At 46.9% G+C, this 19674-nt stretch overlaps 1 protein-coding gene across 1 annotated transcript in view; it reads right to left on the bottom strand.

The window, feature by feature from the left end:
- The window catches only part of CD58 (CD58 molecule), a 39036-nt gene extending 20530 nt beyond the window's left edge, over positions 1 to 18506 (bottom strand). The window contains exons 1-2 of the mRNA XM_046017718.1: positions 18372 to 18506; positions 1809 to 2099 (exon numbers count right to left, since the gene is read on the bottom strand). Of these exons, the coding sequence (XP_045873674.1) occupies positions 1809 to 2099; positions 18372 to 18441 (361 nt within the window). The 5' untranslated portion in view covers positions 18442 to 18506. The remainder of the gene's footprint in view (positions 1 to 1808; positions 2100 to 18371) is intronic.
- Positions 18507 to 19674: the final 1168 nt, after the last annotated feature.

The following is a 19674-nucleotide window of genomic DNA, read 5'->3' as shown; positions in this document are numbered from 1 at the left end:
GGTTGTGTTTCAGAAGAGACAGGGATTCGCTCTGTCGGATGCTGCTGAGTGGCCAGGAAAGATGTGGTGGAGGAGAGCACGAATGGATTACTGGTTTCTTCAATGAGATCAAGAGTTCGAGTGAAAGCCTGGCGTGATGAAAGCCTGTTTGGGGTGGGTGAAAAGTCAAAAGAAGAAAAGGGGTTAAAAAGCAAACACAGATAATCCTTCATGGAATTCTCTACGAACTCAAGATGGCAAGTGGGTGGTAGTTGGAGGGGCGGGGGAGGGGGCATCCTGGGCTCCCAGTGCGGGTGTCAATGTTTGACGGCATACTACGTATGACAGCTGGGTCCATGGAGGACGCTGCTGCAGGAAGAGGGCAAGGGCAATGACTAGGGCGATGTCCCCAAGGGCAGTGGCAGGAAGAGGGCTTAGGGTAGAGCAGAGGGCCTGGACCTCTGTGCGCAGGGTACCGGTGCTCAAGGGCAGGTAGGCAGGAAGGCTGAGGGTGACAGCCTGTGGAAATTCTCCTCCAAGTGCTTCTCTTCCTCAGTGAAACAAGATGCAAAGCCTTCAGCTAAGGAGTGGGTCTGGAGAAGAGGGTCTACGAGGCTTGAGGAGAGGAAGGATAATTGCTAGGACACTGGGGGACATGTTGGATTTGACTGAGGCAAGTGACCAGAAGCTTCATGTGTGAGGCTCTGTGGGCCAATGAGTTTCTCTACAGCCATAGTGTGTTAGCACAAAACGGAGCGCACTGGACTGGACCTGGCCATACAGGCCACAGGAGTACAGCCCATTTAAAAAGGGTGCCTGGGTGGCTCCAGTCATGATCCCGGGGTTCTGGGATCGAGCTCCATGTCAGGATCCCTGCTTAGCAGGGAGTCTGCTTCTCCCTCTCCCTCTGCTCCTGCCCCTGCTCTCTCTCCCAAATAAATAAGTAAAATCATTAAAAAAATAATTTAAAATATTAAACTAAAAAAATTAAAAGCAAGGAAACTAACGAAATCTCCCAGTGCTTGGGCCCGTGAGTGAGCACACTCGGGCTGCCTAAGGAGGATAGGGGGTCACGCGAGGTGAAGGGGTGGCAGAATTGGCAGAGCAGGGGACACCTGGCCTGACACAGTGGAGGACTCAGAATGAGTGGTAATGACAACTTCTAGGTTCTATCCATGGGGAAAGGTAGTGGAGGAGGTGGAGGGAGGACAAGACCATCACAGGAGAGGAGACCAGGGACTTAGAAGCCAGGACATTAGAATAATATATTTAAATATTATAGTCACTAAGAATTGTGACAGCAGGAACATCAGAAACAGCAAAAGTGAGCAAGGCTTTCCAATGAACCAGAAATGTCGGGATGTATCCAGAAGCCTATAGATGACAAGGAGAATGACCTGGAAGCATCGATGGGAAGTGTGGAGGAACATGGGCTCCATCTCACATTCCCATGTAAAGTGACAGGGGAGAGAAAAAAATCCACCTCCTGGGGTGCAGTGCAGGTGCACGCTCTAATTTCCGGAGCATCATCTCTCAGTGGAGCTCAGAGTTCTGAGTTCACTGCTGCCACTCCATATCTTTCCAGAATATTCCCAGCAAGACAAGCGATGCTGCTGGCAGCAGCTCCACCCAGCTGGGGCTGTTCCCTCCATCTCGGTCACATCCTCTCCTCACTCAGAGGATGACGAGGGGACGGACACTGGCTCTGGTGTGCCTGACAGCCTAAGAGATCCAATTCTAATATTTCTCAGAAACCATTCGTTTGTGTTCGTCTCTTAAAATAGTTGGACAGTTGCCATTTTAAACAAACCAATTTATGGAATACTCACCAATCACCTTCAGATTGAACAAAGTGTCGCCAGTGCTCGAAGAATCCAGTCTATAGTCACCCTCATCCGAAGATGTTAGGTTGAAGACGGTAAGGCTTCCCGATGTGATGTCTAAATGAACTCTGTCTACAAAAGGTGGGAAAACTCTGACGGGAGAACCTGCTTCCCATTCAAGGACTTTATCCCTATTTTTTGTCCACATAATCTCTGTAAAGGGTACAGAGCTTGATACAGGGAAAGTTACGCTCCCATTCACAGTTCCAAACATCTGGGAATCACAGCTGATGGAGTCTAGGAGGGAAAAAGAAATTGGTTAGGAAAACCAACACGACTTGACTGAAAATAGAAAACCATCCTCCAAGGTGCTCTTTGGTGGTGGTGGGGGGGTAGATTTTGCAGTAAAAATGATTCATCAGCTACTTTTTACACGAAGCAGATAAACGGCTGATGACAAACACAGCTCACGGAGGGCGGGAGTTTCCTCTCTCATGGGGGCGCTGCGGCCCACATACACGCAAGAAACGGATTCAGCTTCAATGGCGCACCAAGTCCCCTTTGGGAACTGTGGGCAACGCAGGCCCTCTAGAAGCCCCACTGTGTGGGGAAGACAAAGCAGGCTGGGGGGAGCTACCTCCTCGAGGGCCTTCCCTAGGAAGTCATGCTGATGCTCACAGGAGGCATTGCCCAAGGCCTGGGGAAGGAGGGGAGGAGAGGTAATTGTACTGATAGAGGAAGCAGAGCCCCCCCCCAAAAAAGCAGGTCCCCAGTGGAGAAGGAGCTGGTGTGTTTGAGGAAATAAAAGTAGCTCCCCGTCGCTAGAGGAAGCAAGCAAGTGGGTCACAGGTGGGGGGTGAGGCTGGAGGGGCAGGCAGGGCCAGATCATAGTGTATGTGAATGGGGGCCTGGGGGTGTCAGGCTCACGGCTTGGGATGGATCCTAATGGCAAGCGAAAGCCACAGGACGGTTTTCTACGCAAGACCGGTGTGACGTCATTTAGACCAGCTGACGTGGCCTGCAAAGTGGACAGTGGTGGCCCGGGACAGGCATGCAGGCATGGCAACCGGAATCTAGGTCAGTGCTGGAGCAACGAGAGGGTGGCCACCTGGGCGGGCCAGAGCAAGGTCTGGATGGAGGGGACAGACAAAAGCGCAGACTCAAGAGCCGCTAGGGACAGAAAGCACCAGGGTTTAGTGACTGGAGGTGCAGACGAGGGAGAGGGGGTGTTAATGGACCGGTGAGGTGTCCTTCTTGGCTGACTGACAGGCTATTAGCGGAGATCAGAGACAAGGACTGGGAAGCAAGCGGAGCCACTCAGGGCACAGGACTGGGTTCAGTGGCGTGGGGAGCATGGGTGAGCTGGCTTCAACTGTCCCCCCTCGCGAGTCAACTGTTAGCATCTGTGCCCGGCCCTGTGCAGCCAAGCCTGGCTGAGAGCCTGAAATCCACACGGTGGGAGTATCCACAGCAAAGGAACCAAGGCTTCAAACAGAGACTCCTGTCTACTGGCCCCCAATCCGGCTGTTGAATATTTACTACCACCACTAGACTGGGATACTCCCGATACCCCAGAAAGGGTTTAAATGCATCTGGTTCTGGACTTGACTTTCCTGTTCAGAGAGAAGAGCAGCTGTTAAGGGAAAGACATTAACGATAAATTAAAACTTGATTGAAGTTTTTGCCTAGTAGCAATCAGGGTAATTGAAAGAACATGGGGAAAAAATGAAGACTATTAAATAGACCGATCGTAGGCATCCGTGTTCAGTAATTTCAAATAAGGAGTAAATAGGGCCTGTTCGTCTATTGCGAGGATTTTGAAAACCCTTCTCCCTTAACTAAGGGAGACTGCCCACAGGAATTCACCAGCAGCCTTGTTGGGGTGCTGATCACTCAACCAGACCACATGGGAAGGTGGATGAGAGGGGCAGGATGTGAGGAGAGACAGTCTATCCACACCCACTAGCGGAGGCCTGAAATGTCTTGTGCATGAATGAATGCAGGAGTGGGGAGGGCGGTGGGGAAAGAGAAGAGGTATGAGATGACCCTCGGCTGCCATCTTCCCAGGGAGAGGCCATGTCTCCTGGGCTTGAACACTGGAGGACGGAGCAAGTCGGGAATGGAGCCAGTGCTGGCAGAACGCACGGGAGGGGCAGGGGGAGACCGTTTCCAAAAAAGCCAGTTTTGAGCTGGAAGAAATTCTCAAAATCATTTAGTCAGACAACTCCCTATTTCACCAGTGAAGTGACAGGGTACCAAGAAAATTGAATGACAACGTCACTGAATGCCTCCTCGCTGCCTGCGGTGTATTCCTGCACCCTCGTGTCCCTTTGTGTTTTTGTTTGTCTGTTGTTTTTTAAGATTTTATTTATTTATTTGACACAGAGAGAGAGATTGCAAGTAGGCAGAGAGGTAGACAGAAAGAGAGGAAAGCAGGCTCCCCGCTGAGCAGAGAGCCTGATGCGGGGCTCAATCCCAGGACCCTGAGATCATGACCTGAGCCAAAGGCAGAGGCTTAACTCATTGAGCCACCCAGGCGCCCCCCTCATGTCCCTTTGTGACACCCGTCACGTACACTGCAGCAGTGGCGCCGACCGTGCCGCACAGACGCGCAGACAGGCTTCACAGTCACTCTGTAGGCTCAGGGCGGCAGAGGGACCGGAACGCAGACTTCCCGACTCTTGTGCCGCCCCCCTTTCACAGCAGGCTCATTCTGGAAATATTTGCTCTGCAAGTACCCACTGGGCAGCTCCACGATGTGGGGACCCCCACCCCCAGAACATGACAGAAGCAGTTCCAGCCTCTCAGAGCTGACTTTTTGTTAGCAAAGTCAGACTTGAGCCAAATAATTGCACCAGGGGCGCCTGGGTGGCTCAGTTGGTTAAGCGTCTGCCTTCAGCTCAGGTCATGGTCCCAGGGTCCTCGGATAGAGCCTCACATCAGGCATCTTGCTCAGCGGGGTGCCTGCTTCTCCCTCTCCAGCTGCCTGCTCCCTGCTCCCCCTGCTTGTGCACGCTGTCAAATTAGTTAATTAATTAATTTTTAAAAACCACAAATAATTGGACCAACGTCCCGCTGCAGCTGTGCTCAGGGCCAGCAAGTAGAAACACAGGGTGTCACTAAAGAGCACCCACTTGGGGAGCCGACGAGGGGTTAGAGACGGCTTGTGAAGAATGAGGAGCAGCAAGTGCCACCAAGTGGGGCTGGGGGGAGCAGGCCCCTGTTCAGGGATACAGGTCCAGAAGGCAGGAGGGCAATGCCATGAGACAAGAGGAGCTGGGGGCCTGCACACGCAGGCAGAGCCCAGCCCTTGCAAGACCTCAGACAAAATTCTGCCCTGTATGTTGAGACGAGAATGCTACCAAAGAGTTTCAGGCAGGATGGTGACAAATAAGACGAACTCTTTAGTTAAAAAATGTGTTTAAAAACAAAACATACATAGACACATAGATATAATTTTATATAGATGCAGAATGGTGATATAGACACTTAGCACAGTCTTCTTCTCTGACCTGTGTGGGTGTGTGTGGCTTGGATGCCTTACCCCATCTTCCAAGCCCTCTAACCACCCTCAGTCCAGTAATTTCCATTAATAACTCAGAATATACCCCCCCTTTTTTTTCTCCCTGCTCAGATCATCAAATAGAGACAAAGATGCATCACACATAATGCATATATATATGTATATACATATATATATATATACATACATATATATATATATATATATATATAAAATTATATGCCTGGTCATGGTTTAATGAAAACGGTCTTATGCATGCTTCTCCACATCTTGCGTTTCCCAATAAGAGTACCTCATAAAGGTCACACCAAATCCACTGGTATGGCAAGACTTTCATTCTAGGGTACGAATGAACCGTAATTAATTAGCCATCCGCCACTGCTGGTCCCTAGCTTCTTCTACTACAGTAACTGTCACAACCATACCTATGTCCAGGTTCTTGCGTATTTATGGTTTTGTATCTATGGGACAGTGTCCCTGGAGTGGGGCTAAATTAAAGGGCAACATATTCTTTATTTAAAAGAAGTTTTTTTAAGATTTTATTTATTTATTTGACAGAGAGAGCACAAGCAGGGCGAGCAGGAGGCAGAGGGAGAAGCAGGCTCCTCACTGAGTACTGAGTCTGATGTGGGGTTCGATCACAGGACCCCTGAGTGAAGGCAGACACTTAACGGAATGAGCCACCCAGGTGCCCCAGATTTTTTAATAGACACTGCCACAAAGCTTCCATTTGAAATTTACATTTCGAACAGTAACATCTGAGTTACCTTTTCCCCTTTTCCTTGTACCCTGCAAGCACCCAGCGATCTTTTCCTTTTTTTTTTGCACATTTAATTATCAGGCACAAAGTGACATGTCATTCATTGTTCTCTGACTTTGCATTTTCCTGACCTCTAGAAATTTAAGCATTGTTTCTGTTTTTTGGTAATTTGGATCTCCTTTTCTGAGAATTGTCCTTTTGTATCCTTGGCCTTTTGTTCTATTGGCTAGCTCGTCTTCTTCTCATCAGAGTTTATGAGTTCCTTGTACATTATAGAAATTTTTGTTATCTATATTTTAATTCTTCTTCAAGAGGGGTGGTTGGTGTCATTCCCTAAGACAGGGGATGTGAAGGGGAGCCAGGCTGGGGCTAGAAGATCATACTTTCAGATGCCAACACTGTGTGGGGTCTGTAAGACTCCCAGGTGGAGAGGTCCAGTATGCTGCTGGGCACACAGGAGAGGATACAGACTTGGGGATCATCACATTTGTAGTGGCTACTGTCCAGCATTCCCTTCCCACAGTAAACTCTTTCCACTGCACTTCCAAGACTAACCCTGAAGTAAGTTGCTGATAGGATAACTGCCAATGAAAAAAAAGAATTAGAGAAAGGGGAGTGAGTTCTTTCTCAAAGGTCACACACTGTGAATGAATGAATGAATCTGCACACAAACAGCAGCAAAGGAAAGGGGTCAGCAGTGGGCTGGTTGCTTTGCCGATATTGGGGTGGTCAGAGAGGATGTCAACTTCCCACGCCTGGGGGGCAGAAGGGTACATGCCCAGATTCTCAGGCAGACGGGCCCAGTGGAACTCTCAAAAGCCTCCCACATGAGCTATAAAATGTAAATCATAACGCCCACCACAAACGATTGTTTTGAAGGCTGAATAAGACTGAGAGTCTTTACACAATGGTTGAAATAAATGTGGCTTTCAACAGGGCTTTCCCTCTTTTTCTTGCAGTGAGTCAGGCCACATCAACGCCTTTGTTGTGTGTGATCCTGGCGGTGTGACCACTGAGCGTGGTGCGAGCTTGCATCATTTACAAACGGAGGGAGAGAAAAAAAATGCATTAGTGATAGCCTAAACAGACAATCCATGCCAGCCTGCATTTTAAAAATTGTTTTGAAGAATACTGAATGGTCTTTTAAGGATGGGGGGTACCTAATACCAACAGATAGAGAAATCCTACATCTAAAACCAGCCCCAGCTCCAAATACTTTGTGGCAGTGTCCTTGCAAAACAACACCATCACACCCAATTTTGGTAATTCTTATATGGCTTGAAGTCAGAACTGGAACTCACATATTTAAAGATGAAGTGTCCTGATTTTTTGACTTAGAAAATATGGTCACCATAACTACTGAGTTAAAGAGGAGAGATTCCCACTCCCAGCCACAAATTCCTCTGGGTGTTTTCCTTGGGTCCTGGGATTGACACTGACTGCTATTTTTAGTAATCAAACACTTGCATAGTACTCACTATCTGTAAGGCACCCTTGGAAGAGTTCTACAAATATGCAGGAGGCAGGCGCTATTTTTAACCCTATTTTGCAGATGAGGAAACTGAGGAACACAAAGATTAAGTGACTTGCTAGTGAAGTGGTAAAACTAGATTTGAACCGAGACGGTTTGAAAATTTAACCACTATTTTCTTATGTAGCCTGCTATGTGGCATGGCTATTACAGACGTGACAGGATACATCCTAGAAACCGCATCTGTAGAAATCCTGTATGGGGACTACCCAGCTGAAACTCAAGCATGCCTCTGAAACCTGCAGGTGAGGTAACAGGCTCAGGGGTCCCCAAATCACTGACTGTCACGGCCTGAGGGGTCCTGAGAGAACAGGAGTCTGTGGCCCCCAGGACCCCCCGCTTGATATACATGAGGAAATTGAGGTTTAACGGAGCAAGAAAGTGATAAACCCAAATCCCCAAAATGTGACGACCTAAGTTTTGTGGTGGTACTGCTGCAGTTTGCAAACGACTTCAGATATGACAAAGGGACATGGGACAGGGCTTCACAATTAGAGGCCATGAGAAACGAAGCTGAAGGGAGGGTCCAGGAGTCTGTACTCCCCACGCGTGATGGAAGGTACCATGCGCAATGCGGAAAGGGACAAGAGAGGCTTGAATGCGGGGGCGAAAGAAAGCGAGAGCCAAAAAAAGAAAGAAAGGGAAAACAAGGGACACGTGAAGACGTGACACGGGAAACAAAACCACAGGTGCCACTGCGAAGCCTGAGAGAACGTGGAGAAGCAGCATGAACAGAGGTCCCAGGTGCAGCCCGCAGACGGCTGCGGACACTGACGCGCATGCGCTCCTCAGTTCCCACCCGTGGGCACGCGTGCAATTTGCAGAACTTCTGATTTTCCAAGAAATGCTGGATGCTCAACTTTTGTGGGGGAACTTCTCATTCTTTTTTTTTTTTTTTTTTTTAAAGATTTTATTTATTTATTTGACAGAGAGAAGATCACAAGTAGGCAGAGAGGCAGGCAGAGAGAGAGGAGGAAGCAGGCCCCCCGCGGAGCAGAGAGCCCGATGCCGGGCTCGATCCCGAGATCATGACCTGAGCCGAAGGCAGCGGCTTAATCCACTGAGCCACCCAGGCGCCCCGGAACTTCTCATTCTTAAAAGGCGGCAACTGATCCCAATCTGAGTTCAGACAAAGACAGGGTGGTTCTCTGTCTCCACTGTTTCGCCGCTGCCTGGCCCAGGAAGGGCACTTGATAAATATTTGAGTGAATTAAGTAACGGAAATACAACTCGACTACAGTCCGAAAAGCAGGGCTTCCTGATGGAAACTCGGAATTTGGCAACTCCCCAGACCCTGAGCTTGGGACAGCCCCTCCACCATGTGCAGGCGAAAGAGGCTCCTTCCTCCAATACCTGCCACCAGCACCACAGCCAGACTGGAGAGGCTGCTGGATCCCCACTCCCATCTCTCCCCCACGGCTATTCCTTTCAAGATGCTCCCCTTTGTCTCCTGCTTCTCCTTCCTGCCTGCTACCTGCACCAGGTAAGCGTGGACCCATGCAGGATGTCAGCTCAGAATCAAAGGTAACAGCCTGTATGAGATCTGAGGAGATGCAATTTGTTTACCGAAGTCATTTCTTAGAAATGAATGATGTGATTTTAAAGTCTTCTTCTCTCTCTAAAATATATTTTAAGGATGGCTTGCATATTTTAGTAGCTAAGATCGAAGTTGATTTGATGAAAAAAAAAATCCCCTAAAAGTTTCAGTACCTGAATATATAAATCTTGGTATTTCCCCATGTTCAATATTCTAACGGTGTTTCAGTTAAAGACTCCTTCAAGCGTGAAGACAGCAGGATCTGGGGGCATTCTGAACCCAAGTGAGCAGATGAGTCTCTTCTCCAGACAGGAGGTTGTGACCATAACCTTTCTCCTCTGTATCATGGCATACTGTCCGTTAACATCTGCCTGGAGTGTGAAAGTGATGGCATTTTGGGAAACAAAGTCTCTCTCTACACACGTATACACGTTTACAACACAGAGAAGTGGCCACTCTCCTAAAATGTCTGTTATCAGATAATCTGTCCTATTAGGTTCATAGATATCAGCAGATCAGTCAGACCCCATGTCCCAGTTTTGGGGTAGGAAATCTGCTCACCAGGTATGTTGATAATAAAGAGGTAATTGAGTCTTTTTACTTAAGGAAGTGCAGTGCAGCTCGTTTCTTTAACCTAGCTCTTCATAAATCCACTCCAAATGAGTCTTGGGCCAACTCAGCCTAGAAAAAGTGACAGCATGGGCCTGAGAATATGAGGAAGAACGTTCCAAAGAATGGGAGCCACCAGATTACAGAGGTTCAGAAGCTGACTGAGGTCATGCAGAGGCCAAAGAGCTGGTGCCCAGATACAGGCAGCCAGCTCCGGAGCCCGGATTGTTAGCCAGGAAGTGAGATGCCTGGTCTTCCCTTGTCCATTCCATCCTTGTCCAGATCCAGTCAAGGACTTGTGCTGCCATGATTGCTAAAAACAGGACTCTCTTGCTCTCAGCTACACTACCACTGCTTCCCTGTCTCCTTGATTTCAGCCTGAAACAGCAGCCACCTGAATCTCAGAAGGTTGTAAGCCCCTTGGCACCCCCAGTCCCAGAAACCACCTAGAACTTTGCCCCGCATGTGCTCTCAGTTGTCAAGCTACTCCCTGCCTCCCGGGTGAGCTCATCTGGAATGGAGATGTTGGAACCAATGAAATCAATTTCCTGTTGAGCTCTTCTGTCTCCTGTCAGGCTAAAGCATTCCCCATTTTACCCCTTGGGCTGACACTTAAAATCCTTTTCCCTCTCCATCTGTACAGTGTGCCTCAGTCACCACTAGTCACACATGATTCATGAGCACATGAAATGTGGTCTGTCCAAATGGAGGTGTGTTGTGGTGGAAAAATACTCACCAGACACTGAAGATTTAATATGAAAAAGGGAATGTAAAATTCCTCATTAATATTTTCTAGATGCTGAAATGAAAATATTGTGGTTCTATTACGTGAAGTAAAATATATTATCAAAATCATTTTCTCCAGTTTCATGTTATGTTTCTAATTGTCAGCACTCCTCCAGCCTGTCTTTCGAGATACCCATATACCATCTTGCTCAAAAGCCCCATTTGTGAGCTCACTAGGCTCAAACCCACATGTTCTTGTTGGAGGATATATCTGAGATCTACAGCATGCTTTGGGGAATAAGGACTTTACTAGAGCAATTTAAGACTATGTGAGCCTTTTAAAATCTATTCTCCAAAGTCTGATTCAAAGTATTTCTATACACTATTGATCATTTCATTAAGAATTTCTTTATAATCCCTACCATTTTCAGGTTATTTGGCTCATAGTTGAGAAACTAATTTATGATGACACAGCCTTATTAGTTTCTTATGAATCTGAATTTCTTATTATTTTCTGATTGTGTATATAAAATAGCATTTTACCCCTAGTTTTTAACTGTTACAGGGGGAAAATGTTCAAGAAACTACACAGCAGTGAGCCTGGTGGAAATTCAGACACTAATCACAACAGACATCTTAAGAAACATTATGGAAAGGAAGTTTAAGTCCACTAGGACCTGAAATGGGTCTTGAGAACAAGCTTATCAAAATAATTTGTTTCCTTCAGATGGGATACTTGGTCAAGGTCATAAAGGGTAGACCTATGAACTAGGAGTTCCCCACCGGGGGCAGAGAGCAGACATGAACTTATTACAGGGATTCTGGGCATAGGTCTCCTTACTTCCACTGATTTTAATTGGAGCCTCAGAGTCCTTGGACTCAGAGATCACTGGTACAGGCACCAGTAGCAGGAAAAGAAAAGGAAAGGAAAGACAAAAAAGGGCACAAGGGCAAGAAGATTTTTAAAAAGGAAAGGAAAACAAGAAAACAAAAAAGGAAACGGTCAAAGGAGAAGATGCTGTGTCTATAATGTAACAGGAAGACATTTTCTTTGGATGCTAGTGGACAGACACCAAAAGTTATCTCCAAAAAAATGCTAAGATTTTTTTCTAGCACTTTCGTGGGGACAGTCTCCGTATTTTACAACTCCTATTCAGACCTCAATGCGTCTGAACAAGTGGACAAGGTAGTATCCTGGTTTCACTTTCAATCTGGAGACAGGTTTGATTTGTGACTGCTGAGTCTAACTGTTTTCCTATGTAAAAGCTTTAAAAAACCTTCTGCACTTGAGAAGAAATCACTTGATTTCTGCATTTGAAATCAAAAGACAGAAAACTTCTGCAAACAAATGCTGTATGCAGGCAAACATTCTGCTTTTAAACAGAGGAACTAATACCTACCCTGAAAGCCTGTCTTCATTCAAGAAACATCTACAATTTCTTGGACAGTAAAACAAATTCTTTGACCTGGTTCTCAAAAGGTGGTTCTAAGTCTCTTTAAAAATTTTTCAAAGCTACCCATCAAAATTAAACCAAAAACCTAGTCCCAAACACAATGTGAGAAACTTGATTAGATCCTGATGTTTTAAAAAAAGACATTCTTGTGACAACTGGGGAAATCTGAGTAAGGGTGGAATTGAGGTGATATGATGCATTACCATTAATTTTCATAAATATTATATATAATGTGATCAGGACTACACGAAAGTACTAGGGAGTAAAGTATGGGTGTATAGAGAGAGTATAACTGTAACAAAATGTTCATAAATACGTCAATAAATCCACATCCTGAATTCTACAGCCCAAACAAGGTTTCCCCAACCCCCTTCTGCAGATGATGCTTTTGAAAACAATCTTATGTGACTGGTAACGGTGCTGTCCTACATGCTTTTACATGTCTTAGCAAAATTACACTGAACAATGCATACATGTCACACGTAAGAGATCACCTGTGGGGGCACCTGGCTGGCTCAGTCAGAAGAACGTATAAAACTCTTGATCTCAGGGTTGTGAGTTCAGGCCTCATGCTGGGTGTAGAGATTACTAACAAAATAAACAAACTTAAAAAAAGAGAGAGAGGTCACCTATGGATCTTCAAATCTTCATAAAGTCTGTTTATCTAAACTTGGGCTGGGAATGCACGGGTTCTGAGTCAGATGGACGTGACTTCTGTCACGCTTTCACTTCTTTCCTGTGTGAACTGAACCTGGACAAGGTACTTAACCTAACTGAACTTTGTTCTCCTCTTTAATAGTCTCTACCTAAAAAAAACTGGTGGTGATAATGAAATGAAAACAAAAATCCAAACTACTCCGCATAGGACCTGGCACAGAGTATGTACTCAATTCCTGACAGCTACTATGATAACAAAGGGTCTAGTTTTCTTACAGGAATACACCACACTATTTTGACTCAGAGTATCTTCTTCCTAAATAAAAACACACAGATTGTGAATCTTGACTGCAGAAAGAAAAATGAACAAGTTTCACTTAATAATGTGAGATAATAACTTAAAAAGGAGAAAGGCTAGACAAACACTGTATCATCTAATGTCCAGGTTTAACATTCTCTATTGTTTAAAAAAAAAAAAAAACCCATGAAAACAAATCAGTGAAAGGAACATTTTAAGAAGTAGTATATGGCTTTGTTTCTGCATACAGGGAAAGAAAATCTCTGTGGAGATAGCTGGCAAGATAAAGGAACTATACAAAGCAGCAATAGAAGAGGGCAGGTTCTGCTAAAAAGAGATGAAACGACAGTCTTTATTGAGCTTTGCTACCTGCCTGGACTACCTCAGCCCCATCCACGTGGCATCCTGACGATGCACCCAATCCTGCTGGTTCCCGCTTCCAAACACACCCCGCCATCTCCCATCCAGTCCCCCGCTCTTGCGGTCACTGCGTACCCGCACTGTTCCTATGGCCTCCCCAGCTGGTCCCCCTGTGTCTCTTCTGCTCCCTCTACAGACAGCACTCCACAGATTCACCAGAATAATTCATTTACACATTTCAGTCACTGTAATTTCACTCCTGTTGAAAATCCTCCAAGACGTCCCATTTCGCTGGGAGTAAAAAAGTCACAGTCTTTAAAGGGGCCCACAGAACTTTATCTCTAGGACTTTATCTCTCTGACTGTGCTTACAACTTCATTTCATACTGCTTTCTGGTGCAATGGGCTCCTTGAATGCCCTTAAATGCAAGAAGCCCGTCTCAGGGTCTTTGCTACTAGCCCCTCTGCCTGGAATACTGCTCCCCCAGACAGCTGCCTGGGTCACTTAAGGCCACGCTCAACTGTCACCATTTTAGGGAGACCCTCCCCTGGCTACACAGTGTAGAACATGAACCACTAGAGAGCAGGGTGGCTGAATGCAACATCAGACATTCAGCCCATGGAGGACTATGTAGCTGTAAAAAAGAATGACAATGGTCTCTATGAACTGATATGGAATGCTTATCCAGACATACGGTTAAGAGACAAAAGCAAGGTAGAAAAGGGTATATTGATACACAATGGAGTATTATGCCTCCATCAGAAAGGATGAATACCCAACTTTTGTAGCAACATGGACGGGACTGGAAGAGATTATGCTGAGCGAAATAAGTCAAGCAGAGAGCGTCAAGTATCATATGGTCTCACTTATTTGTGGAGCATAACAAATAACATGGAGGACATGGGGAGATGGAGAGAAGAGGGAGTTGAGGGAAACTGGAAGGGGAGATGAACCATGAGAGACTATGGACTCTGAAAAACAACCAGAGGGTTTTGAAGGGGCGTGGGGGGGGGCGGGTGTGGGAGGTTGAGGAACCAGGTGATGGGTAATAGGGAGGGCACGTACTGCATGGAGCACTGGGTGTGATGCCAAAACAATGAACACTGTTATGTTGTAAATAAACAAATTAAAAAAAAAAAAAGAAAAGGATATATTGAGGATGTTACTATTGTTACTGTTTTTGCATCAAACACTTGTATCCACAAAAAGAAACAAGGATAAAAGAGAAACAGACAGGACCTGTTATGACAGGGAGAGGGTGGGAACAGGATTTCTGAGCATATATCTATATGGTTTGACTGGCACCATATTAATATTTCACCTACTTCAAAATTAAATCAAGGGGGAACCCTAAAATTGAATAGAAACAAATTAATGCAACTATATATTCCGTTGATAGCATAACCACCCAGAAGAAAAAAATTAATCCAAGTAACTTTAAAAAAGACAGTATTCTGTACATATTCAGTGGGATATATGGATGAATAAAAAGAACCGTGAAGAAACTCCAAACTGTAAAGTTTGTGCTTGGTAGCAGTACCAAGTGAGCAGTGAGGAAACTATTTTGTGTTTAATGCATATTAGGAAAACAAGTGATGCTATGAGGAATAGAGTTCTCACTGTGGCAAAGGGAGATACGAATAGGGAATGGAGGAAGAGAAAGATGAACCAAATTGTTAAATGAGGCTTAGTGGTAACAGGATAAACTCATGACTTTGTGAAAATTTTCCCAGCTCTGAGAACTGACAGCCTAGAAACCAGAAACTACTCCAGTAGCCTTGAGCACACCTAATACCCAGATACTGATTTCTAAATCCCATCTCCCACTAAAAGGAACGAGAGACTCTAATGTTTACAGGCTGAGGCAGGAAAAAGGTACAAAATGAGTCCAAGACATGCTTCTGTGCCAGAAAGTAGGAAGTTCTCAAAAACTGATGGAAACATGGCAAAGAACATGGAAGCACACAGGGGTTCCCATCTGCCAAAATCTGGATCACCGAGCATCAAAAGAGTTGACAAAAAAATGCCATCTTAAGAAATACCCATGGGTCCATACTCAAACTAAAAAAAATTAAAAAGGAGGAGCAAAAGCTCTTCATTACTCAAGAATGTCAATGATGTATAAAGAAAAATAGGGATAGAAAATTGCCATCTACAAATATTTTAGTGGACTTGGAGAAGAATCACCACTGGGTGCTAAAACACTGGATGAAAGCTTCTTGTGGAACAGGACAGTTATACAATCTCAAATGTCACTTGATAAATCACATTATTTACAAAGGGATAAAACACTGGATGAAAGCTTCTTGTGGAACAGGACAGTTATACAATCTCAAATGTCACTTGATAAATCACATTATTTACAAAGGGAAACAGGTGCCTCTGTGATAGAGAAATCTAGTGGATCACCTTAACCAAATAACCAAAGTTAAGTTCTCCAATAATGGGACAAATAGGACTGCATCTGCTCTCTATTGAAATGCACAGAGAAGGACACGGCACATCTATGGAACATTCCTGCAAGTTTTAACCAGAATCTAATCATGAGGAAACAGACCATCCAAATCTGGGGACACTAAAAAACTGGCCCAGACCTTTCAAAAATGGTGATGTCATAAAGTACCAAAAAAAAAAAAAAAAAAGAGTTGGCAAGCTTTAGATTAAAAGGTATTAAAGAGGCAGGACTAACCAAATGCAATGTGTGATCCAGGATCAGCTTCTGGACTCTATCAGCAAACAGTATTATACTGATGGTATATCTCCTGACTGTGATCATGGTTTCATGGATTCCAGGAGACATACGTTTTTAAAAGACATATGTTGAAATGTTTACAGGTAAGGTGTCATAAGATCTGCAATTCTCAAATGTTTAGACAAAAAAAAAATTGTGTGTGTAAACAGAAGTAAACCAAATGTGTCAAAAAATTATAATAACTGGGGATTCCAGGAGAAAAGTGTGTATGTGTTCATCATACTATTTTTTGCAACTATTCTAAAGATTTCTGATGTTGCAAAGTTTTTAAAGAAGGAAAAAGAAATATCAACCATGCCTACTCCCCTTTCCTCTGTATTACTAATCTCCGTATTAGTGTTTACTTAACCACCACCCAACATCTATATATTTACTCATTTATTTATTTGCTGTCTCTCTCCCCCACTATAATGTAAGCTTCACAAAAGCAGGGAAGTCTGTCCCTTGTAACCCCAGTCCCTTGTATAGTGCCCAACACATAGTTGACCCTCAGTAAGAATCTGTTCAGTGATTCATGTTCACATTCTAGGAAGTATATACTCTCATTACCTTTCCTCACCAGTGAGTGATACTCTGTCTCTTTCAAGGCAAAAATAGTGAGGCTTGCAGAAGTTAGGCAATTTATAGAAATTATAACTCAGGCGAGGAGCAGGGCCAGGGTGGGAAGCCAAGCATCTGACTGCTGAGCTGATGCTCTTAATCACTGGTGGGCAGCTTCCCATTGAGACAGGCTCCGCCTGTAGGTACACCTGCCCCTTTTGCACAGCGATCAGCATAGGAAAGTCGGGGGGGGGGGGGTGTCCTGTGATGGCATCCCCCTGTGACAGCATCCCTGCCTCCAATGACTCCAGGCTGCAATCCTTCCTCCATACTGCTGCCAGATTATTCCTCCTAAGCACATGGTTCTGATTCTGTGAGGCCCAGAAAGAATTCTCCTTTGCTTGCAGAAGATAATCCAGACTCCCATCCGGGATGTGTAGAGCTGGGCCTCCAGCTCCCACGGGCACACTTAGGCTCTAGGGACAGGGACCCGCCAAGGGACACCAAATGATTCTCAACTGCCCAGGTTCACCCTGTACACTGTGCTCCCCTGTCTTTTTCACCTCTTGGAATTTTTCCCACATCATGGTAGGTCCACACACCATCTATCCTCCGAGGCCAGGTTCAAATACCGTCCCTTCCATGAAGTCTTTGTTTCACAAGACAGACGATTCCACAGAAGACACTGCTCCCTTCCCTGTAGACGCCCATAGCACTTTATGCTCAGCCTGTCTTACAGCATTTACTTCTGTGCCTTAGAATGTAGGCACTTCGCGATCTCTCAACCGCTCCGCGCTAGGCAGTCTCCAAAGGCACGTACCCCATAGACACTCAATGGAAGCTGAGCGCAGAATGAAGATGGAAGATTGACTTATTGTATGTGCAAAGGGGCCCCCAACGGGAAACCCTCAAGGAAAGAAGATCTAGTTAAGCGTTTATTACTATGCTTCAGAGGTTTGGCTATGGCTGTGTGTGTAGGGGTTTATAAAGGTGGGGAGGTAAAAATGGAGACATAAATATTTCATGGGGCTGTTAATTTGGCTGAAGAAATGGGAAAGGGATGAACGCGGTTCTACACGCACAGATTTCTTTTACATTTTCAGGGGAGGAGAAAGGAGCACCAGCCGCCCTGCTTCAGAATCCTGGGGCGATTCAGTCATTTTTCTTGGCGGGTCCCTGTCCCAGGTCGGGTACCCTTTGGGCAGGAGCTCAACTCAAACGCCGCGCGGCGTTGGAGGAGAGGGGAGCAGAAGGGGAACCAATCGGCAGTCGCCGCTCCTGAGCCCCACCCGGCACGCCGCGGATAAGCCGAGTTCTTTGGTAAGTCCAGCCGCCGGGACCTGTCCTGGGGGAGCTCACCCGCTGCGGAAGAAGTGAAAGGCCGTCCCAGTGCTAGGCGACGGCACCCCGGGGTGGTAGTTGGGGGGGGGGGGCGACAAGTGGTTTCGCAGTCACTGGAACCCCAGCACAGGCACACCCTTCCGGAGGAACACCCAGTGGGGAGGTGAAAGGTCTTGGGGGAGATGGGGATTAAGGATTCTAAAAAGAAAAAACCACCGGAAAAGTGAGCGAGCCACAGTCCCATCCCTCTTTCAAAGAAGGATTCCGGTGCCTAACGTCAAAGTTGCTTCCTGACTACCCACGGGAGACTTGCTGAAGTGACAACTCTGCCGGACAAGGTCCCGCGGGCGGAGTTTCTTCTCCCCAACCGAGCCGTGGCCGCCTCGAGCCCCGCCCGTCCACCCAGCTCCGGAGCCCTGAAGCCATCGACACCCCCAGCGCTGCCCAGTCCCCGCCAGGGCACGGGGAAGGCCCCACTCACCGAACTGGAGCGCCAGGCAGACCACGCCGAGGACCCCCGCGGCCCAGCCGCACGCACTCCCTGCCGTCATGGCGCGTCCGGCTGGCCTCTAAGGCCCGACTGCGTAGAGCGCACCCTAGTAATTTCGCTCGCGGCTTCCCGCGGCCCCGCCCCCCGGCCTCCCCGCGGTACCAGCCCCGCCCGCTCTGGCCCCGCCTCGCCCAGCGGGCCCTGCTTCCTGTCCACCCTGTTGGGCGGGTTTTCTGCTGCTTCTCGTCTGCTCGGTGGAGCCTTTCCGTCAAAGTGGCTTGCGTTTTAAAAGCCAGGCTTCTCTTCGTTCCTCCCGCTGCTCCAGCACTTTTCCTGGACGTCTAGGACGTGGAGGCAACTTTGTAACTGGGGGGAGGGGAAGCTGTCGCGCCCCTCCCCCACCCCTCAAAGCTGCGTCCCACTCGGCAGGCCCGTGCGGGGACAGAACTCTGCCGCAGGACCGGGCGGCTCTGAAGCACTTCCTTCAGCGCTTTCCTCCAGCAGCAGCAGCAGCAGCACGGAGCTTGCTTCTCTGCCGCTGTCCTGGAATGTTAAAATATAAGGAAACGGGACATTTTGGGCAACTGCTAGAACGTGCCGGGTTTCCTGCTGCCGCCGGTCCCGCCTGTCACATTCCAGTTCAGGCCACCTTTTCCTTAAGCCTGCCCGCCCTCGCCCCCACCCCAACCTTCCCTTTCCCCGGAGCTGGGACTTCTAGCCTTGGGTTTCTCCCTTCTCAGTTTCCTCTTTGTTTTCCTCCTCCTCCATCTCAGCTGTGGACTTTCCCTTAGGTTGAGGAGCCAGGTCTGGTCGGGTCTAGTCGTCCTCTCACTGTTCGGCCTCTTCCAAAACCTCCCGCCTCAGATGCAAACAAAAGGCACTTGGAACATTCCATCCTAGTGATTAGTTTTTTGTTTTTGTTTTAAGATTGTATGTATGTATGTATGTATGTATGTATTATTTATTTGAAAGAGAGAAAGAGCACGAACCGGGAGAGGGGCAGAGGAAGAAGCTGAGAAGGAAGCCGGACCTGGGGCTCCATCCCATGACCTAAGCCAAAGGCAGACAGGCGCTTATCCCACCGTGCCACCCAAGCGCCCCCTATTGATCATTCTTCTTGATTGGCTTGTCCTCGCTCAAATCTGACCCCAGACCAGAGGACTCCCGAGAACCAGCTCCTCACGTGGCTTCCCTGTCTTCCCCCTTTCGGAGAGAAGAACATGAATTGCCCCCGCCCGGCTGCGGGAACTAAGGGAACTCTAAACCTCTTCTGATGAACAGGACACCCTGCTGT

This window comes from Meles meles, chromosome 1, assembly GCF_922984935.1.
Source record: "Meles meles chromosome 1, mMelMel3.1 paternal haplotype, whole genome shotgun sequence".
In the NCBI taxonomy this organism is placed as follows: domain Eukaryota; kingdom Metazoa; phylum Chordata; class Mammalia; order Carnivora; family Mustelidae; genus Meles; species Meles meles.
Note: the sequence above shows the minus strand (reverse complement) of the source record. Positions and strands in the feature narration are given on the sequence as shown.